We start from the raw sequence: 23,985 nt of genomic DNA on the forward strand, positions 1-23,985 counted from the left end.
ATATGTACAGTGCAGAGTATATACTACAGTGCATTGAAGTGGTTAAGGGGAACCCTATGACAAAATTTAAAAAAAAAAACAGCATGGGGACCCCCCCAAAATCCATATCAGGCCCCTTGGGTCTGGTATAGATTTTAAGGGGAACTCCATGCCAATTTTAAAAAAAACAGCGTGAGGTCCCCCCTCAAAATCTATACCAGGCCCTTTGGGTCTGGCATAGATTTTAAGGGGAACTCCATGCCAAAATGTAAAAAAATTGGCATGGGGTCCTCCTCAGAATCCAAACCAGACCCTTATCCAAGCAAGCAGACTGTCAGGCCAGGAAAGGGGGGGGCGAGCGAGCCGGTTCCCCTCCTGAACCATACCAGGCCGCTTGCCCTTAACATAGGGAGGGTTCTTTGGGGACAAGGGCCTCCGGACAAGGGCCCTGGCCATTGGCTGTCGGGGTCTGCGGGCGGGGGCTTATCGGAATCTGGAAGCCCCCTTTAACAAGGGGGCCCCCAGATCCTGGCCCCCCCTATGTGAATGGGTATCGGGTACATTGAACTCCTACCCATTCACCAAAAAAGTGTCAAAAAGTAAAAGCCACAACAGACAGTTTTTGACAATTTCTTTATTAAAAAAAAAAAGTTTCCCACGATTTCCATCATTCTTTAATCACGCCACCAAACGGACCAGAAAAATAGAAAAAAACAATCTCCGCCTCGATGGGAGGCCTCCCGGCGACTGCTGTCTCTTGGCTGTGACAGCTGCTATATAGGCAAGGGCAGGGCCACCCGGTGACGTAACCGAGTGACCGGCCCCTTCTGACGTCATGTGACATCAGACGGGGGCGGGATCATCCGGTCATGTCAGGATGGCCCCACCCTTGCCTATATAAGAGCTGTCAAAGCAAAAAGACAGCTGTCGGCGTGAGGCCTCCCATGGAGGCAGAGTTTTTTCAGTTTTTCTTTCTATTTTTCAAGTCCGTCGGGGGGCATGATTGATGATGGATGTACATTGCGGGAAACTTTTTTTTTTCTTTTTTAATAAAGGAATTGTCAAAAACTGTCTATTGTGGTACCCATTCACATAAGGGGGAGGGGGCTTCCAGATTCCGATAAGCCCCCACAGGGCTTTTTTTCTCATAGAATAGGTATAGGAACTCCCCCCTTGTGAGTCAATTCTTGTTTCGGTCCGCCTACCCACCTCCAAGCACCGTCCCTTGGTTCCACCCCCTGCCCAACTCCCAGTAGTGCCCCTTTTAGAGAATACAGAGCCAAGTATCATTTTGTGGGGCTAAGTAATTTGTATGGAATTTGTTAAAGTAGTAAAATAGTTCCCCCACAGCCAGCAGCAATAGACCCCCACAGCAACAATAAATCTGCCCATAAACAAAATACCACCCCAGCAGCAACAAAAGATCTCCGAGCAGCCAACATAAATATACTTTCCTGCAGCTAGCAACAATAGACTACCTCCTTCTTCCAGCAACAATTGACCCCCAAGCAACAATAGATCCACCACCAGCAGCAATAGACCTTCCCAGCAACAATAGACCGCTATGTAAAAATAGATCCCCTCCAGCAACAATAGATCCCCTGGCAGTTAGCATTAATAGACCCCCAGCACACCCCAACAACCCTTGCCATTACATACCTTTAGTGCTGGAGGTGCCAGAACTGAGTTCCTCCGCATTCCCGTGGTTCGGGGGCGAGGGGGGCACTCGCTCGTCCCCCCACCCCCACCCCCCCCCCCCCCGTTTCCTGCCAGGCTGCTTGCTCGGATAAGTGACTGGTATGAATTTTTTAAAAAATTTTGGCATGGAGTTCCAATTATTTGGGGGGGGGGCGTGCTGTTTTAAAAAAAAAAAGGTGTGGAGTGCCCCTTAAAATCCATAACAGACCCGAAGGGCCTGGTATGGACTCGGGGGGAGGGGGGGGACCCACGCCAATTTTTTCCTTGATTTTTCATCTATATTGCTGGGAGCCGGCAATACATTACAGCCGCAAGCAAGTTTAAATGACATTTTTTCCTTTAGACATTGCACAGATGTGCCACTTTACAGGCAGACTAAGTGGACCCCCCCCCAGGCACGATATTTAAAAAAATATTTCATTTTTATGGTTTCACTTTAAGCATTATTAAAATCACTCCTGAAAAAAACGGTTGTTTTATGTCAATGACTTGCACATAAGCCTTTAAAATTAGCACTTTTGATTTTTCATGTTTGTGTCCCATAGACTTCGCATGTTCGCTTGAACTTTTTGCCTGTTCACATGTTCTGGTGCAAACTAAACTGGGGGGGGGGGGGGGGGAGCTTGGGGTGTTTGGCTTATCCCTACTAAAGAAGAAAGAGGTAATTTCCCCCGAAACATGTTGGTTCAATCTGTAGATTTTTATACTCTCAATAAATGATCGTAATCCTACATCGAGAGTTGCATTCATTCCAGACACCAGGTGCTCCTCTCTCTTCATTAAGCACTTCTCACTGAAACAATGGCTCTGTCACAGCAGAAAGGTATCATCCCTAAGGGGGTCCATCTTCACCACACATAGTTGAGGTCAACCCATTGGAAGTGATTCCTTCCTTACTCCCTACGGAACCACCTACTTAGAGCAGTTCAGTATGGTCTCCAGCTCAAACTTGTTTATCCCCAGACACTTTGGTTCACCTTGGTATCCGAACTGCAATATTGAATTACCTTGAATATGTCTGGTGAAATGTGGGTTGTCTATCTCCCGTTTTTCTTTTTCCCAGGTGGCTGGACGAGCGGGATTCAAATTCCAGAACTGGGCACAGACCTACGGATCGAGCCCAGAGCTGTACTTCCAACCAACATGTGCGGAGGAAGTGAAAGAGGTAAGGAGAGGAGTGAACTATCAGCATTGGGCAACTAGTGAAGGATAAACCTTGGTTTGACCTCTTGCATAGGCGAGGAGGAGTGAGCATTTAAGTGCTGTTAAAGATGGAAGGATAGAGACAGACAAACACTTTTTAGTCCTACCCCATCTAAAAGAGTATTGTCTCAGGCTAACGCCTTCCGTAAATGTATTAGGTCACATAGACTTTTCGACTCATGGAGGATAAAACACCCTTCTGCTAAACAATTTACGTTCTACTCATCAGCTCATAATATGTATTCCCGTCTAGATCATTTCTTTATTTCAGCCCCACTTATCCCTTATTTAGTTGATTCAGATATTTCTCCCATTACATGGTCAGACCACGCACCCATTATGCTGGATTTAATGTTATCCCAGACCTATACCAAATCCTGTCATTGGCGTTTCAATGATCATCTCTTGCAGTCTGAAATCTCCCGCTCCACTCTAGCAAATAGCTTGAGTGAGTATTTCTTACTCAACACTGGATCTGTGTCTCGGATTTCCACACTGTGGGAAGCACATAAGGCTGTTTTCCGAGGCACATGTATTGCTGAAGGTTCTCGACTGAAGAGAGATAGAAATAACCTATTACAGTCCCTAATGTCTGCTCTGGTAACTGCTGAGCGGAGACTTTTGGGTGGTCCCACAGTGCCAAAACTTCGCAAAGTCATTCAACTTAGAGAACAAATTAGATCAACAAAACTTAACAAAACAGCTAGATCCATGTTATGGACGAAGCAAAAATTTTATGAATTCTCCAATAAACCTCACAGAATGCTAGTCAATAAGTTATGCCCTCGTCCGTTTAACTCCTTGCCCGATTTTCTTATACGACCAGAGTCGGATCTAGAACTCATTGTCCTCGTGAGATGTCCAAAATTTTTGGCAGCTTTTACAATAAATTGTACAATTGCCTGAATCCGGAGAATCAATTTGAATTCACCCAGGAAAATTTTGAGTCTTTTTTTTCCAATATAAAGCTACCGAAACTATCTACAACGGATTTAGAAAGCTTAAATGTAGCAGTTACAGCTGAAGAACTCTCTGCTATAATTAAAAATCTCCCATTACACAAAGCCCCTGGCCCGGACGGGTTGCCTTATTCATACTATAAATCTTTTATTGATATTTTATCTCCTCATATGCTAGCTTTATATGCATCCTTTCTCAAAGGTACTCCCCCTCATTCACAGTTCTCCCATTCTTTCATATCAGTTATTCCTAAACCTGGAAAGGATCCCTCTCTCCCGGTTAACTATAGGCCCATAGCCCTCTTAAACTCGGACTACAAGATTTTTACTAAAATTCTTGCTACCAGACTTTCTGTATTCATCCCCAAACTGATACACAGGGATCAGGTAGGATTCGTCCTTGGGAGACATGCGGGAGATAACACCCGGCGTACAATAGATCTGATAGATCTCTTGGACAGAACCTCCCGACCGGCACTGATCCTGAGCTTAGACGCACAAAAAGCTTTTGACAGGCTAAGTTGGCCCTACATGTTCGCCACCCTAAAGATATATGGTTTTGTTGGCCCTTTTTTAACAGCCCTAGAAGCCTTGTATTCCAATGTCTCTGCGCAGGTACAAATGTCGTCTTTCCTGTCTCCTGGCTTTCCCATGACAAACGGAACTCGACAGGGTTGCCCCCTCTCGCCATTGCTTTTTATTCTATGCCTAGAACCCCTGGCTGAGTATATTCGGGTTCACCCGGATGTCAGTGGGGTGATGATGAGACAGGGGGAATATAAATTATCGTTATTTGCAGACGACATTTTGCTTACAATCACTAACCCGCTAATATCCCTTCCCTCACTACATAAAGTACTGACCTCTTTTAGTGCTATCTCCGGGTACAAAATCAACACTTCTAAAACTGAAGCCCTTCCTATACACATTCCATCGCCATTAATATCTCAACTTAAAGAATCTTTCCCCTATAAATGGTGTAACACCTCTCTTAAATATTTAGGTGTATTACTTACCCCTTCTTATACCTCCCTATATGATACAAACTTCCCTCCCCTGATACTAGATATTAATAAATCTCTGTCGAACTGGACCAAATACCCCCTGTCTCTATTAGGCAGAATTAATGTTTTGAAAATGTCTATACTGCCTAGATTACTCTATTATTTTGAAACCCTTCCAGTAGCTGTACCTGCCACACAATTAAAAGCACTTCACAGAACTTTCCTGAAGTTTATATGGAATGGCGGCGCGCACCGTATAGCAAGCTCAGTGTTGTTTGCCATTAGATCCAGAGGAGGCTTAGGAGCTCCTGACATCACTAAATATTATTATGCTACACACCTGAGGGCCATTACCTCTTGGTCTTCCTTACATGCACCAAACCAATGGTCTGCTATTGAAAAGGGAGTACTTTACCCGGTCCACCCGGGATCCTTGGTATGGGGCGCTCCCCCTGCTCTGGATCCTATATATAAACGTCAGTGTACTGGACCAATGATACTGACTCTAAATATATGGCGTAAATGCCTTAAACGCTTTTCCCTTATGTCTCCCTGCTCCCCTCTTATAAACGTATTATTTAACCCTCTCATTCCGGATAGTATGTCCTTGGGCAGGATATTCCCATGAGTGAACGTTCACCTCTTTCAGCTCAGGAACCTTATACATCCCATAACAAGGAAACTACATACCTTTAACACTTTAAGTGAGAAATTTGGCCTTACACCACATCTCTTCCACTTCTATATGCAAATTAGACATTTCTTTCATTCTAAATCACCATCCCTAATTCTAGATAAACCAACTACTTTTGAATATCTATGTGCCCAAGGCCCCCATCAATTACATTTAATTTCCTGCATATATAGTATCCTCCATGAGTCGTCTCCTATCACAGAGACATTACATTTTTATATGCGCAAGTGGTCTCATCTAGTGGGCCGTCCTGTTACAATACAGATGTGGGATAGAATCTGGTCCTCTACATTTAAATCTTCCAAATGTGTCACCCAGAGAGAGACAACCATTAAAATTCTCATGTTCTGGTACAGAACACCCGATGTAATTCATAAGTATGACCCTTCAGTCTCGCAACATTGTTGGCGATGTGGAACTGAAATAGGCTCACTGTTCCACATTTTTTGGCAGTGCTCTTTGATTCAACCTTTTTGGTGTGATGTACATTTTCTTATACAAAAGGTGACGGGGGTGTCCCTTCCGATGGATCCCTTGACCTATCTATTGGGCCTACCTCCATCAGGGATATCTAAAAAGACAAACAAATGAATATCCTACATATTACTAGCTGCCAGAAGACTTATTCCGTTATTCTGGCTATCCAATACCCCTCCCCCACGGTCCAGATTACTACTCTTGGTGGCTGAGATTCGGACAATGGAGTATTTGACAGCCTCGGTACACGATTGTGTTTCCAAGTTCACTGAAATATGGGAACCATGGGATCTTTCGGAGTATGGGACCCCCATGACACCAGGCTCACCCTAATCTTAAGTCAACTCTATACTACCTGTGTATATGGCCTGAACTGATCTCAAGGATCCAGACTCCCTCCAATAATACGCTTATTTTCACACCATAGGGAATTGACCTAATATATCTATGTGTTTTGTTACTGTGAACACTTTTTGTCACCTATATTTGTTACTTTATACTTTGTTTTTCTTTTTTCTATAATGATTGCTGTATAATGCACATGCATTGACAATGTAATGCTCGTTTTGCTAAAACTTTGTACTTAAATTTTTGAAAATCAATAAAAATACAATTATACAAAAAAAAAAAAGATGGAAGGGACATGGTCTGAGGTGGGATATATTTAACTGGCTATTAACCATCATGGCTTAGACTCCACCCTCTGTCTGCCTTTGCTGAGCCAATGTACACTCTACTCATATTCACTGGGACCCCCTAAACTGCTTATTCTGGGTCTGGTTTCTGGGAAACTAATTTGCTCATGTCTAGTTACTGTCCATAATTGCTGTCAATTGTAGTGCTATTGTGTAAATCAGAGGTCTCCAAACTTTCCAAACAAAGGGACAATTTACTGTCCTTCAAGCTTTAGGGGGGCTGGACTGTGGCCAGTTGGAGCATAAAATGCCCCGGGATCAACAATGTATCAATGGGAGGAATAGTGTCCCATCATTGGTGTCAGTGGGAGGAATAATGCCCCATTGTTGGTGTCAGTGGGAGTAATAGTGCCCTCTCTTTGGTGTTAGTTATAGAAATAGTGCCCCATCATTGGTGTCAGTGGGAGGAATAGTGCTCTATCATTAGTATCAGTGGGAGAAATAGTACCCCATCATTGGTATCACTGGAAGAAATAGTGTCCCATCATTGGTGTCAGTTGGAGAAATAGTGCCACATCATTGGTGTCAGTAGGAGGAATAGTGCTCTATCATTAGTATCAGTGCTCCTCCTGCTCTCAAACTCCCTTGTCACCTCATCCCATGCTCGCCTTCAGGACTTCTCCAGAGCCTCCCCCATCCTCTGGAATGCTCTACCCCAATCCGTCCGATTTTCTCCTACTTTATCCACTTTCAGACGATCCCTGAAAACTCATCTCTTCAGAGAAGCCTATCTGGCCCCTACCTAACAACTGTACATTTATCTTCTCAATCAGCACATCACCCATAGTTATTACCTCTTGTATCTCTTGACCTTCCCTCTTAGATTGTAAGCTCTAAGGAGCAGGGCCCTCTGATTCCTACTGTATCAAATTGTATTGTATTTGTACTGTTTACCCTCAAGTTGTAAAGCGCTATGTAAACTGTTGGCGCTATATTAATACTGTATAATAATAATCAGTGGGAGAAATAGTGGCCCATCATTGGTATCACTGGAAGGAATAGTGTCCATCATTGGTGTCAGTTGGAGAAATAGTGCCACATCATTGGTGTTAGTGGGAGGAATAGTGCTCTATCATTAGTATCAGTGGGAGAAATAGTACCCCATCATTGGTATCACTGGAAGGAATAGTGTCCCATCATTGGCGTCAGTGGGAGAAATATTGCCCCATCTTTGGTATCAGTGGGAGAAATAGTGCCACATCATTGGTGGCAGTGGAAGGTATAGTGCCCTTATTGATGGTATCATTGGGAGGAATGATGCCCCATCATTGATATCAGTGGGTGGTATAGTGCCCCAGGGACCAGATAAAGGCAAGCAAAGGGATACTTCTGGCCCCCAGGTCACAGTTTGGAGAGCACTGGTGTAAATCACTGTTAATTATGTTATTACAAATTCTAGCATGGTCTGCACCTAACAGGAGACCCATGATGGTTTTATTTGACCAGCTAAAGAAGTAAAGCCTGTAAATGGCCCAGAAATAGCAAGCTATGGATTTCAAAGTGTTAACATATGCTAAGCAAGACTTATGAAAAAATGGGGCTATTTCAGATTTCCTGTAGAGCCCCATGGTGATAGGCACTCATAACAGCACATGGAAACTCATTCAACTGAGGTCCGTAATGGATCGTGACTCTTCACAGATATCTCCCTATCTTTTATTTTTAAGGAGATATCTACCCACCTCTGAGCACCCTAAGTTTTTTGTTTTGTTTTTTTTTTTAATGCAAAGTGGCCACATAAATAATAAAATACAATTTTTAGAGAAAATATTGCTTACTTTTCATGATGTCCCTATGCCATCAACTTCAAGGTACACATGTTCTCCATTATCATGACTGAGAACATCCAATGCAAAAAATAAATGTAAATTAATCCCCACTGGGGTGTCAGAAGGTTGACCTGTTACTCGGTTGAAAGGTAAAGCAGTTACCCTCTGATACCCTGGCCCTTATACCTCATGGATGGGCTCAGTAACCAACAGTGAGATGGAATGGGGTGGGTCGGTCATTGACTTTCCTGCTCCAAGGTGGCATTTGCATAGCTCCCAGGTTATCAGGGGCCCTCGGGCACTAAAAAAGGAACTGAGGGGTAAATGGAGGTAGCAGATAGAAAGGGTTGCTTTTGTTAGAGAAGAGCTCAACTTTAAAGAGCAGGAAAGGGAAGTCTGGTAATGAAGTAGTTATTTGTGAAATTTCACCTTTTCCTGCAGATTCTGGATCTTGCCAGGCAGAGGAGTAAGAGAGTGAAAGTGGTGGGAGGAGGACACTCTCCATCGGATATCGCCTGTACAGATGACTTCATGATCCGACTGGATAAAATGAATAAAATTTTGAAGGTAAAACCATCTGCAACATATAACCTTTGTAATGTAGTCACAGCCCGATGTATGAGTAAGGGAATCTGGCCAAAAAAATTATACATTACTTCACTTCTTGCCTTGTGCTCACCTAAAGTCTTCTAATTTCTCAAGTGCATGCTTGGGCTCAAATGTTAAAATATTGTCCTGTTTACCCATGTGTATCTCTTCTATCAAACATGCTTTACCCATGGCAGTGAAGTCACAGAGCATTATGAGTTTTTTGTAAATCGAACAAGAGCTGTTTGCTTCTAGACTGTCTGTCTAATTGAATCTCCATATGCCCTTGTCTGAAGTCAATCAGCCATGTGTGTGTAAATTTTAGACTTAGCTATTGAGCTCTGTGAACAACAGGCTTTCTTTTTAACATTTAGTTCACCTTTGTATTAAAAGTTACAATGCAATAAAGGAGTCCCAGTATTTTTTAAAAACTTTGCTCAGTGGAGACAAATTACCAGTGCTGGGACAAGTTCATCTAGAGCCCAGGGCAAACATGCCAAATTGTGTGCCCCCCCCAAGATGTATTAGCATTATGTGTTAGCAATCTGACCCCCCCCCCCCCCAAAAAAAATTAAGCACTAATCTGCATGCTTAACCCCTGAAGCATAAATTCCCCCTCCTCTCACTACAAATCTACCCCCTGCTGAAACCCCCTTCCCAGCACAAATATCTGCCCCCCCAACCCCCCCTCCAGCTCAAATCCTCTCATTTCCCATATGCCCCAAGGACAATTCTACCCCCTGAAAAAAATCCCCCCCTCCTAGTACAGATCCTCTACCCCTCTTCCCCTCCCCCACTGCAAATCCCCTTCCCCCACTGCAAATCCCTCCTCCCCAGCAGAAATTCTCCCCAATCCCTCATCCTAGCACAAATCCCCCCCAAACTTCATCTCCTGGCAAAACTCCCACTCCTAGAACAAATACCCCCACCCCAAACAAATTCCTGTCCTAGCACAAATCGCCTCCCCCCCTACCATATTACTTTTTCTAGCACAAACCTGTCAAAATACCCCCTCCTAGCACAAATCTTCTTCCCCCATCCCCCTTCCATCATAAATGCCCTCAAATCAACACTCCTAGCACATCTCCCAAAGTTTTTCCTCCTAGAACAATTCTTATCCACTGCCGCCTCCCAAATTCCCCCTCCAAACACAATTCTCCTCCCCCCAACCTCTTTGTGGTGGCCCCCCCCACCTCACATGATACCACAATGCCCAGGGCAGCCGCCCCTCCTGCCCACCCCTTGTCCAGGCCCTGCAAATTGCCTTAATTTAAATTATATTCCTGTGGGCCATGAGTGGATTCCCGAAAGCCTGGCCAGAAAACTTACATTGAGAGAGATCTGCTGCATCCTGTGTAAAATCTAGGCCAACTAAACCATTAGGCATGCCTCCAACATCTAAGGAATCAGCACTCTTTCTCTGACAAACAACGAGAACTCTTTCCCTCCCTGCTCACCAAGCATGCGTGGTTGTATGTCAGAGGGTTGCTGGTGTTGTGCCCAATAGTTCTTCTTTCTTATATTCTACAGGTCTGAAGGATGATCATTTAAAGCTGAATCCCAGGTACAGATTATGTGGCACTGTTACATTGGTTCAGTGAACCATTGTAAGTATGCATATTACATATCTGTGGTAACCCTGTGAAAGTGGAGAATCACTGTAGTAGTCACCACTACTACAGTGATCGCATCTGTCTTCCAGATTTGGGTGGAGATCATGACCTCACTTCCCCTCCTCTTGACCTCAGGCCCATCCAATCAGAGGACTCCTTGCATTCATTGATAAAAATGAAAGGCATTCTGTTAATGGCACCCATACTAGGTGAACGACCCCCTGTGGTTACTACCGTATGTAGTAGGGCAGCCACTCAGCATGGGATCCGGAAGACATCTGCCATCATTGCCATCACTGTAGTAGTGGACACTCCACTTTCCAGTTTTTACTCGGATCCTCCAGGTATAGCCAAGCTGGACCAATGTAACTATTGTATAAAATACATACGTGGAATTCAGCTCAGAAGTAAGCTCATTTTTTCTCCAATGAACAGTGTTTTACAAAATACGGGGGCCACTTTATTGCATACTAAATTTTATTACAAAGGTGAACCTACCCTTAAGACCTCTTTCACACTGGGGTGGTGGGGGCGTTAGCGGTGAAACGCTATTTTTACCGCTGTTACAGCGGCACATTTTGACCCTTTTAACCCCCGCTAGCGGCCTAAGAAAGAGTTATTAATAGCGCCCGTTTTGCGGCGCTGCCGAAGTGCTTTGCAGGCGCTTCAGCAACACTGCCCAAACATTTCAATGGGCAGGGGCGGTGGAGGAGGGGTGTATTCACCGTTCCCGCACCGCCCCAAAGATGCTGCTTGCATCTTTTTTCCCGTCTTTAAAGCACTCAGGCTTTCACACTGGGGAGGCTTGAGAGGCGCTTTTCAGGCACCTTACATGCGCTATTTTTAGCGCTAAAATGCCTGGAAATGGCCCCAGTGTGAAAAGGGTTTTAAATTAGAACTATTTTTTTTTTTTATTTTGGATATAGTAAGGGAGGGCTATAATCCCTGTCAGATTTTTATTTGCCATCTGTCTCCCACAGGGGGTATTTCCCTTCACTTCCTGTCCCATAGCCAAAATAGGAAGTGAGAGGAACTCCCTACAAATTAAAGGAATTCCTTGGGGACCCACCAGGTCACCAGAGCTAGTGTCCCCATTGGAAGATTTCCCCTCTATTACTGTTCTGAGGACAACCCAAAATTTGTGATTTTCTTTTACTTTCGGTTAAAGCGGAGTTCCACACAAAAATGGAACTTCTGCTTTCCTGTACCCTCTCCGCCCTCCGGTGTCACATTTGGGACCTTTCAGGGGGGAGGGGGGTGCAGATACCTGTATAATACAGGTATTTGCACCCATCTCTGGGCATAGACTCCCGCGGGAGTCTACGCCTCTTCCAGTCCCCCCGCACTGTCTGCTGGGACACACACGGGTCTCAGAGACAGCAGGGACCATTCGGATTGCACAGCGCGACTCGCGCATGCGCAGTAGGGAACCTGAGAAGTGAAGCCGCAAGGCTTCACTTCCTGATTCCCTTACCGAAGATGGAGGCGGCAGCACCCGAGAGCCAAGGGAGAGATCGGCTTCAGGTGCCGACATCGCGGGCGCCCTGGACAGGTAAGTGTCCTTATTTTAAAAGTCAGCAACTGCAGTATTTGTAGCTGCTGAAAAAAAAAAAATTTGGTGGACCTCCGCTTTAATGGGGTAATGGCAAACAGGACAACTAGAGAGGGTGAATCTTCCTAACGGGGTCACGGACAGAAATAAAAAACTGGCAGGAGTCCTAATCCCTCTCTAGTCTATGCAGAACTAAAAAAAAAATGTTTCGCCTTTAGTTATACTTTAAGCAAAGCAGCTATGCTTAGCCTAGTATACATGTGAAAATGAACCTTGAGCTCCATCTACTGTCTAAAAATGACATGCCATATTTCTTATTTACTTGACTAAAACAAAATTTATTTAAAAAAAAAATGCATTTTTAATTCCCGAAAATAACATAAAGAGAGGGAGGGGGGGGGAATTATATATATATAGATCTATATATAGATCTATATATATAGATATCTAGATATCTATATATATATAGAGATACATATATATAGATATCTATATATATCTAGATAGATAGATAGATAGATAGATAGATAGATAGATAGATAGATAGATAGATAGATAGATAGATAGATAGATAGATAGATAGATAGATAGATAGATAGATAGATAGATAGATAGATAGATATCTCTCTCTCTCTCTCTCTCTCTATATATATATATATATATATATATATATATATATATATATATATATTTTTTTTTATTATAATAACAATCTAATTGACTAGTGAGGGGTTTTAATGTCAGGGTTAAAGCTCTCTGGGGACAGGAAGATGGATTCCTCTACAGCTCAAGAAAGTGCAGAGCATATAAAACTCAAAGGATTGACCAAGTCCAAATCTCTGGTACAGCACACAAAGAATTGGTCAATATTTAATTGTATTAACAGGGATGAGAGCCATGTAAAATATACCTTTACAGATACCAATCTTTAGGAAGCCCGACTCTAGATGTATTGTTGATTGGAAATCAAAGCCATTAAAGGAAACAAGTTGTTGAGGATCTCTACAACTAATTCAAGAATGTTGCCTGGTCTCTGTGGAATGACAAAAACACTGTCACTGGTCACCCACCCAAACAAATCAAAAAACAACATTTGAATTCCTACTTTAAAATAGACGAATGAGTATTGGCTGGGGAAATTTTAAAGTGGTATTTAACTTTCATTTTAAAAGTTCCCTTCACTGGAACTAAGGGGCCAAGCCCAACCCCTGAAAAACAACCCCACACCGTAATTCCTCCTTCACCAAATGATTTGGACCAGTGCCCAAAGCAAGGTCCATAAAACATGGATGAGCAAGTTTGGGGTGGAGGAACTTGACTGGCCTGCACAGAGTCCTGACCTTAATCCGATAGAACACCTTTGGGGTGAATTAGAGCGGAGACTGCGAGCCAGGCCTTCTCGTCCACATCAGTGCCTGACCTCACAAATGCGCTTCTGGAAGAATGGTCAAACATTCCCATAGACACACTCATAAAACTTGTGGACAGCCTTCCCAGAAGAGCTGAAACTGTTATAGCTGCAAAGGGTGGGCCTACTCAATATTGACCTCTACGGACTTGGACTGGGAAGCCATTAAAGTTCATGTGCATGTAAAGGCAGGCATCCCAATACTATTGCCAATATAGTGTACATCCAGGGGCGGACTGACCATTGAGCCACTCAGACACTGCCCGAGGGCCCTGGGTCACTAGGGGGCCCCATCAGGGTTGCCAGCCTCAGTAAAACCAGGGACAGTATGTATAAATCTGTGTTTTTTTTTTTACATCTGTCTGTGTATACTGTGTGATTGTATACTTTGTGTGTGTATACTGTATGGCGCCATAATCTCTGATTGCCTGGGGGCCCCATAATCTCCTACTGCCCAGGGGCCCCATGAGTTATCAGTCCACCCCTGTGTACGTCGAAAGATATTTAGCAAACTCATTGCAGATAGTTACCTGGTTCTGTTCTGTAAATACTGACACATTTAGTCACTTCTTCCTGCCTTTTATGTGCGGGTGTCTGGCTGCTACCCCATGAGCCGTTACAGCGTTAGAAGAGTTAAACTGCTGGAAAACGCAGCAAGCCAATCAAATAATTGGGAATAAGCGTTCTGAGGGTGTAGAGTACCCTGCAGAAGATCATGGCAGCATCAGATTCAAATGGAGATGTCATTTTTATACTATAACTACTAAATGGCTTGTGTAGTGCTTCATGAATCTCTAACTCTTAATACAGCATTATATTCCAATTAGCCACAGCTCAAGGAACCACTAGCAACCTCTGGAAGAGCTATAGGTTTCCACAGAACCCCAGTTCAGATAGGCTGGGTTACATTGTATAAAGCCAAGTGCCAGTGTTGCCTCACAAGCCGCTAAGTGCTTCACAGATTTCCAACTGTAGATCAGTGTTATACTGCAATTAGCCACAACTCAAGGGACCCTTAGCAACCTCTAGAGGAACTCTAGGATACCACAGAATTCTGGATGAGAATGGCTGGGCTGGGCTGGGCTCAAATTAAGTACCAGTGCCATCTCAAAAGTTGCTTAGTGCTTCACAGATCTTTGGCCCTTAAGTTGGCCATAGATATATAATTTTTCGATTCCTCCATCTACACAATTGAGGTGGATAGAAGAATCCTCCTTAGGACATTGTATTCTGACAGTGGAAGTCTCCCATTGGCTGCAGCCACTGATCGAGAAAAAAATTCCAATAAGCTAGTTGGATTATTAGACCAACTTCTGTCTAGCGGGAGCGACCACAAATGGATCGAAATTTGACCCGCCCCTTTGAACCAGTTGAATTTTGAGCCATCTATGGCCAACTTTAGTCCAACGGTATATATCGGTTATCCACAGCTCAGTGAACCCCTAGCAACCTTTTTGGTGAACTCTAGATTTCCATGGAACCCTGGCTGAGAATGGCTCTGTTACAGTACATTACAGTGCCTTGAAAAAGTATTCATACCCCTTGACATTTTCCACATTTTGTCATGTTACAACCAAAAACATAAATGTATTTTATTGTTTTATTGGGATTTCATGTGATAGACCAACACAACGTGGCACATAATTGTGAAGTGGAAGGAAAATGATAAATGGTTTTCAACATTTTTTACAAATAAATATGTGAAAAGTGTGGGGTACATTTGTATTCAGACCCCCCGGAGTCAATACTTTGTAGAACCGCCTTTCACTGCAATTACAGCTGCAAGTCTTTTTGGGGATGTCTCTACCAGCTTTGCACATCTAGAGAGTGACATTTTTGCCCATTCTTCTTTGCAAAATAGCTCAAGTTCTGTCAGATCGGATCAAGAGAGTCTGTGAACAGCAATTTGAGTCTTGCCACAGATTCTCAATCGGATTTACTGTAGGTCTGGACATTGACTGGGCCATTTTAACACATGAATATGCTTTGATCTAAACCATTCCATTGTAGCTCTGTTTGTATGTTTGGAGTTGTTGTCCTGCTGGAAGGTGAACCTCCGCCCCAGTCTCAAGTCTTTTGCAGACTCTTAACAGGTTTTCCTTTAAAATTGCCCTGTATTTGACTTCATCCATTTTCCCAGCAACTCTGTCCAGCTTCCCTGTCTCTGCTGAAGAAAAGCATCCCCACAACATGATGCTACCACCACCAGGTTTCACGGTGGGGATGGTGTGTTCAGGGTGATGTGCAGTGTTAGCTTTACACCACACATAGCGTTTTGCTTTTAGGCCAGAAAGTTCAATTTTGGTCTCATCTGACCACAGCACCTTCTTCCACATGTTTGCTGTGTCCCCCATATGGCTTCTCGCAAACTGCAAACAGGACTTCTTATGGCTTTCTTCCAACAATGGTTTTCTTCTTGCCACTCTTCCATAAAGACCAGATTTGTGGAGTGCACGACTAATAGTTGTCCTGTGGACAGATTCTCCCACCTGAGCTGTGGATCTCTGCAGCTCCTCCAGAGTTACCATGGGCCTCTTGGCTACTTCTCTGATGAATGCTCTCCTTGCCCGGCCGGTCAGTTTAGGTGGACAGCCATGTCTTGGTAGGTTTGCAGTTGTGCCATACTCTTTCCATTTTCGGATGATGTATTGAACAGTGCTCCGTGAGATGTTCAAAGTTTGGGATATTTTTTTATAATCTATCCCTGCTTTAAACTTCTCCACAACTTTATCCCTGACCTGTCTGCTGTGTTGATTGGCTTTCATGATGCTGTTTGTTCACCAATATTCTCTAACAAACCTCGGAGGGCTTCACAGAACAGGTGTATTTATACTGAGAATCAATTACACACAGGTGGACTCTATTTACTAATTGGGTGACTTCTGAAGGCAATTGGTTCCACTAGCTTTTAGTTAGGGGTATCAGAGTAAAGGGGGCTGAATACAAACACACGCCACACTTTTCAGATGTTTATTTGTAAAAAAAATTGAAAACCATTTATCATTTTCCTTCCACTTCACAATTTTGTGCCACTTTGTGTTGGTCTATCACATAAATTCCCAACAAAACACATTTATGTTTTTGGTTGTAACATGACAAAATGTGGAAAATGTCAAGGGGTATGAATACTATTTCAAGGCACTGTATAAGCCATAAGCTAATGTCATCTCACAAGCTATTAAGTGATTCATGGATATCCAGCTTGCCCAGCAACAGGGAAGTGAGTGTTCCTCATACACAGCTAGGATCCTTCTTACCACCCCTTCAATGGGTATTTAGCGCTCGCCCCCTAAGGGGCTTGCTGATCTTCCCCAGGTTCCTTTCCCAATCTAGTAGAAGGTTTAGGCCATGGGTGCATGCTGGGGGAGGATATACATATTTGGGACAGGCCATGTGCTTTATCCCTTTCCCTGGGCTGAGGCCTAGGAAGGTACTGTTGAATGGAGCTCTGATGTTTGGCCCAATAGCCTGGTTTGGGACATATATGTGCTGAAGTGGTCCTGAAGTTGTCCTTTCAGGTCTGGAAGGCGTTGTGCTAAGGAGGAGACCCAGAGGAGGCCCTTTGCTGGAGAGAGCCAGGAAGAAGGCTGGTTTCTCAGAAGGGTCTGGTGACTCACTTAGAGGATGCTCTGAAATTTGTGAACGTGCTTAGTGTTGCCAGGTCAGCTTAAGGGTTCTGACACTGTGAAGCTGAATATTGATCTGGATCTGTAGAGTCTGTAAGTGATCTGCTGCGGTATCTGGAACCTATAACCCTCACCTCCTTAAAAGTTCTGCAATAGAAAGATAAAAGTGACCAGAGCCAATATTCTTTCTTGGGCCCCCCATTTTAGCTATGGACTCTGGGGTGAAATGCTAGCCTGCCCCTGCCTCTGGAGATGCTATCCTGCTTTTCGGGTATCAGAGGGGTCATTCAGTATGTTGTCTTATTTATATATCTAATACTACATTGCACCCAAAGATAACTCTCAGTAGGCATCATTCTTGGTTGCACTTGTTTCCAACATTTCTCGATCATGCATTCTGTCTTAACATGTTAACACGTCTGATTTCAGACAAGACTCAGATCTCACGTAGCCCTCAAGTCTTCCATGAAATTATTCAGGCTGCGAACCATCTCCTCCAAAAATGAGTTTCTTTTTCTGAAGAACTTCTTTGAAACTGGCTTTATGTTGAAGAACATCTTGATTATTACAACCCATCCCTCTTATATGATTTCTTTGAGGGATTAACAAGTTTTCCAGATGAGCAAGTGCAGCTGATATGCTTCACGGAGAGGAGCCCGACGTGTTCCCACTGAAAGAATTCTCCTTTTATCACAGGGAAAAGATTACTCCCTTCTCACCTCACTTCTATTCAAACACAAGATTCCATTTAATTTGACATTTTATTCAATTACATCCTTTGGTTTCAATCATTTCGTTTGGTCGGCATAAATCCGTCTTAGCGAGTAAAGCCTTTCTGCTCACACAAAGGCTCAGACTAAAAGTCCCCAATTGTTTGTAGAAGAGATTTAAATCGCTCGTTTTAAATGTAAGTTCTGTAGTTACAAAGTAAGGGGTGCCCACCCCTCTGTGCTCCAACGACGAGGATATGACTTGAGCTATCCACCATGAATTCAATGAAGGCGCGGTACGTGTCCAATTACAATAATCCATTGCTGGGATGGAGAGATTGCCAATTGGTATCAGATTAAAAAAAAGGAACTATAGTTTAAAAAGCAGCAAGTCAGCTCAAAGTAGATGTAAATCCTATCTGATTCACATTTAGCTTGGTACAGCACTGCTTATCATGTACAACTTTCTGAAGACCTTTTCTGACACTTTTTTTTTTTAAATGTACCAACAGTATTTTTTGCTGGAAAATGTCTTACAACCCCCAAACGTTATATATATATTTTTTAAAGCAGAGGCCCTAGAGAATAAATGAATGGGTTTTGCAATTTTTTTATGTCACACGGTATTTGCATAGCAGTTTTTCAAACGCTATTTTTTGGGGGGGAAAAAAATACACTTTTTTGAATTTTAATGCAAAAAAGCACAATACATAACCCAATTTTTTGGTAAAATATAAATATGATGTTATTCCGAGTAAATAGATACCAAACATGTCACGCTTTAAAATTGCACACATCCGTGCAACGGCGATAAACGATGTACATTGTACTATTCATAGGCAATGTTTTGAAAGCCTTTACAGGTTACCACTTTAGATTTACAGAGGAGGTCTGGTGTTAGGATTACTGGCCATGATCTGATGTGCGCCGTGATACCTCACATGTGTGGGGCGATCGCTATTTGCGTGCACTCGGGACCTTAGTGTGCATTGGCCTTTGCACTATAATTATTTTTTTTTATTTTTTTTATTTTTTTTTTACACTGTCCCTTTAATTTTTTTTTTATCACATTTATTGCTGTCACAAGGAATGTGACAGCAAAAGGCATGTGACAGGTCCTCTTTATGGAGAAATCTCACGTCTATAAGACCCCAGATCCCTCTTCTGCCCTTAAAAGCATTCAAAACACCAAGATTGGTGTATTTAAATGCTTTTGATTTTTTGAAAATGGCGCCATTTACATCCATTGGCCATTGTCCATGGCCATTATCAGGCCATCGCTTCCAGGTTACCATAGTCCGGAGTCGAACAAAGCCATCAGGTCTTTGGTTGGCTCTCTGATCAGGACTCCCGGTGGGATGGGAGATCCCGGTAAAGCCGCGGAAGGTGGCGGGAGGGGGGCGTCCCCTCCCGCTGCTTGTAAAAGCAATCCAGTTGCTAGTTAGCAGTTAGGATTGCTTTTACAAAAGAGGCGACTGTTGGCTCTCAAAAAAATTATAACCACTTGAAGTCCAGTGACGCACCAGGTACGTGACTGGTCGGCAAGTCCTCTGTTTCCAGCAGGCCCTTTGCAGCTATTTCTTGTCTACATGCACTCCAGAGATAGTTGTGTAGCACCCTCCTAGTTGAGGTTTAGGGCGCTAGGTACATTTAGTTTGGCTCCTCTGTAACCAGTGAAGCAGTTTTTAATTTCTTAGACCGTTCACTGCTTTACAGGCTGCTGGTCTTCACTGGCCAATGAAACAAATTACCGTCTAAGCACTTGACCGAAACTTTCTTTTGGTGGTATTTGATAACTTATGCATTCATTTATTTTTTGCACTATAAACCAAAAAAGACTGACAATTTTGAAAAAAGTAAATAAATATTGTTTGCTTTCTGTTATAAAACATATTGAATAAAAAAACTGAAAAAAAAAAAAAATTTCTTCATAAATTTAGCCCAATATGTATTCTGCTACATATTTTTGGTAAAAAAAATCCCAGTAATATACACTCACCGGCCACGTTATTAGGTACACCTTGCTAGTACCGGGTTGGACCCCCTTTTGCCTTCAGAACTGCCTTCATTCTTGGTGGCATAAATTCAACAAGGTGTTGGAAACATTTTCCTCAGAGATTTTTGGTCCATAGTGACATGATAACATCCCGCAGTTGCTGCAGATTTGTCGGCTGCACATCCATGATGCGAATCTCAAGGTTCCACCACATCCCAAAGGTGCTCTATTGGATGAGATATGGTGATTGTATTGGATGAGATCTGGTGATTGTATTGGATGAAATCTGGTGATTATATTGGATGAGATCTGGTGAGTGTATTGGATGAGATCTGGTGATTGTATTGGATGAGATCTGGTGATTGTATTGGATGAGATCTGGTGAGTGTATTGGATGAGATCTGGTGATTGTATTGGATGAGATCTGGTGAGTGTATTGGATGAGATCTGGTGATTGTATTGGATGAGATCTGGTGAGTGTATTGGATGAGATGTGGTGACTGTGGAGACCATTGGAGTACAGTGACCTCATTGTCCAGTGGTGAGATGATTGGAGCTTTGTGACATGGTGCATTATTATCCTGCTGGAAGGAGCCATCAGAAGATGGGTACACTGTAGTCATAAAGGGATGGACATGGTCAGTAACAATACTCAGGTAGGTCGTGGTGTTTAAATGATGCTCAGTTGGTACTAAGGGGCCCAAAGTGTGCCAAGAAAATATCCCCCACATCATTACACAACCACCAGCAGCCTGAACCATTGATACAAGGCAGGATGGATCCATGCTTTCATGTTGTTTACACCAAATTCTGACCCCATCATCTGAATGTTGCAGCTGAAATCGTGACTAATCAGACCAGACAACGTTTTCCCAATCTTCTACTGTCCAATTTTGGTGATCCTGTGCGAATTGTACCCTCAGTTTCCTGTTCTTAGCTGACAGGTGTGGCACCCGGTGTGGTCTTCTGCTGCTGTAGGCCATCTGCTTCAAGGTTTGATGTGTTGTGGATTCAGAGATGGTATTCTGTATACCTTGGCTGTAACGAGTGGTTATCTGAGTTACTGTTGCCTTTCTATCATCTTGAACCAGTCTGCACATTCTCCTCTGACATCAACAAGGCATTTTCCTCCACACAACCTCCGCTCACTGGATATTTTCTCTTTTTCGGACCATTCTCTGTAAACCCGAGAGATGGTTGTGTGTGAAAATCCCAGTAGATCAGCAGTTTTTGGAATACTTAGACCAGCCCGTCTGGCACCAACAACCATGCCATGTTCAAAGTCACTTAAATACCCTTTCTTCCCCATTCTGATGCTCGGTTTGAACAAGTCCTCTTCACCACATCTAGATGACTAAATGCATTGAGTTGCTGCCATGTGATTGGCTGATTAGCAATTCGTGTTACCAAGCAATTGAACACGTGTTCCTAATAAAGTGGCTGGGGAGTGTATATTATTATTATTATACAGGATTTATATAGCGCCAACAGTTTGCGCAGCACTTTACAATATAAAAAGGAGACAATACAGTTATAATACAATAAAATACAAGAGGATTAGGAGGGCCCTGCTCAGAAGAGCTTACAATCTAATATATATTAATAGATTTGCGTAAAAGTTATGAAGTCTACAAACTATGGGATTTTTTATTTATTTATTTTTTTTACTAGTAATGGCGGCGATCAGCGACTTATAGCAGGACTGCGATATTGCAGCGGACGTTCTGACACTTTTTGGGGACCAGTGACACTAATATAGAGATCAGTGCTAATAATATGCACTGTCACTGCACTAATTACACTAGCCGGGAAGGGGTTAACATCAGGGGCCATCAAAGGGTTAACTGTGTGCCTAGCCAGTGTTTTACTACACTATGGGGTTGATTTACTAAAGGCAACTTTTGAAAGTGCAGTTGCTCCAGAGCTTAGTAAATGAGGGAAAACTTCACTTTACAAAGAACAACCAATCACATACAAGGAAAATAAAAGAACAGCATTTTTTCTTGCACATGATTGGATGATGGAAGTCAGCAGAGCTTTTGCTCATTTACTAAGCTCTGGAGCAACTGCACTTTCAAAAGTGCACAGTTAATATGACTTTAGTAAATCAACCCCTGTGTGTGCTGCTTTTACTAGCGCAAGAGATGGCATTTCTTTCCTGCTTTGCAGGGACACAAATTCCATCCCTTCGCTCCTGTCAGAACAGCGATCTGCCTTGTTTACATAGGCAGATCCCAGTTCTGTCTCTCTGCCTAATGATCGGCAGGTGCCGGAGAACATCGAGTATCGTGCACCCGCTGATCAGCTTCCGCTGTGTGTAATCACAGAGAAAGAGACGCCAGCGGCTTGCATGCACGCCCCCTACCTGTAGGTGTCAGATCGCGTACTGTATATATGCGTGATCTGGCGCACAGGTGCCGCCCTGTAGCAGTAAAACTGCTATAAATCGGAAGTGGTTAATTATTATTATTATTATACAGGATTTATATAGCGCCAACAGTTTACGCAGCGCTTTACAATATAAAAGGGAGACAATACAGTTACAATACAATAAAATACAAGAGGATTAAGAGGGCCCTGCTCAAAAGAGCTTACAATCTAATAGGCTTGCACCGATACCGATACTAGTATCGGTGCCGATTCCGAGTATTTGCCCGAGTAGTTATTGGGTGTATGCTTCACCCGATACCTGCATTCCGGAAGTCAGTGGGTGGGAGAAGGCGGAGAGCGGGTCCTGGCACAGTGAGAGTCCTTGCAGCATGCAGCGGAGGAAAGTAAGCTTATGGGGCAGGGGCGTGGGTCGTAGCCGCAGCCATCCATCAGCATCGGTGACCCAGGCCATCAGAATCATTAACGGAAGTGACGGTCCGAGTCTCCGACTGAGGATGCACACTGCAACGCCCATCTTGGTACACCCTGCACTCAGCCTCAGTAGCCTGCAGTCACAAGGCGGCAGCTGACATCTTGTTACACCCAGCCCATATAGTACATGTCCGCTGCTGCCTTGTGACTGCAGGCTACTGAGGCCGAGTGCAGGGTGTACCAAGATGGGCGTGCAGTGTACAGCTCACTCTTTTATCGATTTTATTTTAGTGCTGCATTATTTTCAGTGCCACTGCCTACCAAACAGTTCCACCTATCATTGCCCATAAGTGCCACCTATTAGTGCCCATAAGTGCCACCTATCAGTGCCCATCAGTCAGTGCCACCTATCAGTGCCAGCCATCAGTGCCACATATCAGTGCCCATCAGTAAGTGCCAGCCATCAGTGCCGCATATCAGTGTCCATCAGTCAGTGCCACATATCGGTGCCCCCTATCAGTGCCCATAAGTGCCAGCCATCAGTGCCGCAAATCAGTGCCCATCAGTCAGTGCCACCTATCAGTCCTGCATATCAGTACCAGCCATTAGTGCTATAAATCAGTGCCCATCAGTCAGTGCCACCTATCAGTCCTGCATATCAGTGCCAGCCATCAGTGCCACATATCAGTGCTCATCAGTAAGTGCCAGCCATCAGTGCCACATATCAGTGCCCATCAGTAAGTGCCAGCCATCAGTGCCGCATATCAGTGTCCATCAGTCAGTGCCACATGTCAGTGCCGCAAATCAGTGCCCATCAGTCAGTGCCACATATATCGGTGCCACCTATCAGTGCCCATAAGTGCCAGCCATCAGTGCCGCAAATCAGTGCCCATCAGTCAGTGCCACCTATCAGTCCTGCATATCAGTACCAACCATTAGTGCTGTAAATCAGTGCCCATCAGTACGTGCCACCTATCAGTGCTGCAAATCAGTGCCCATCAGTCAGTGCCACATATCAGTCCTGCATATCAGTGCCAGCCATTAGTGCTGCAAATCAGTGCCCATCAGTCAGTGCCACCTATCAGTCCTGCATATCAGTGCCAGCCATTACTGCTGCAAATTAGTGCCCATCAGTCAGTGCCACCTATCAGTGCTCAACAGCGCCAGCCATCAGTGCTGCAAATCAGTGCCCATCAGTCAGTGCCACCTATC

At 43.7% G+C, this 23,985-nt stretch overlaps 1 protein-coding gene across 1 annotated transcript in view; it reads left to right on the top strand.

Annotated features, from left to right (window-relative positions):
* The window catches only part of LOC141141116 (L-gulonolactone oxidase-like), a 226,011-nt gene that overhangs the window by 55,267 nt on the left and 146,759 nt on the right, over nucleotides 1–23,985 (top strand). The window contains exons 2-3 of the mRNA XM_073628825.1: nucleotides 2,741–2,842; nucleotides 8,920–9,045. Coding sequence (XP_073484926.1) covers nucleotides 2,741–2,842; nucleotides 8,920–9,045 — 228 coding nt within the window. The remainder of the gene's footprint in view (nucleotides 1–2,740; nucleotides 2,843–8,919; nucleotides 9,046–23,985) is intronic.

The sequence above is a fragment of the Aquarana catesbeiana genome, linkage group LG04 (assembly GCF_042186555.1).
Source record: "Aquarana catesbeiana isolate 2022-GZ linkage group LG04, ASM4218655v1, whole genome shotgun sequence".
NCBI classification, from domain to species: domain Eukaryota; kingdom Metazoa; phylum Chordata; class Amphibia; order Anura; family Ranidae; genus Aquarana; species Aquarana catesbeiana.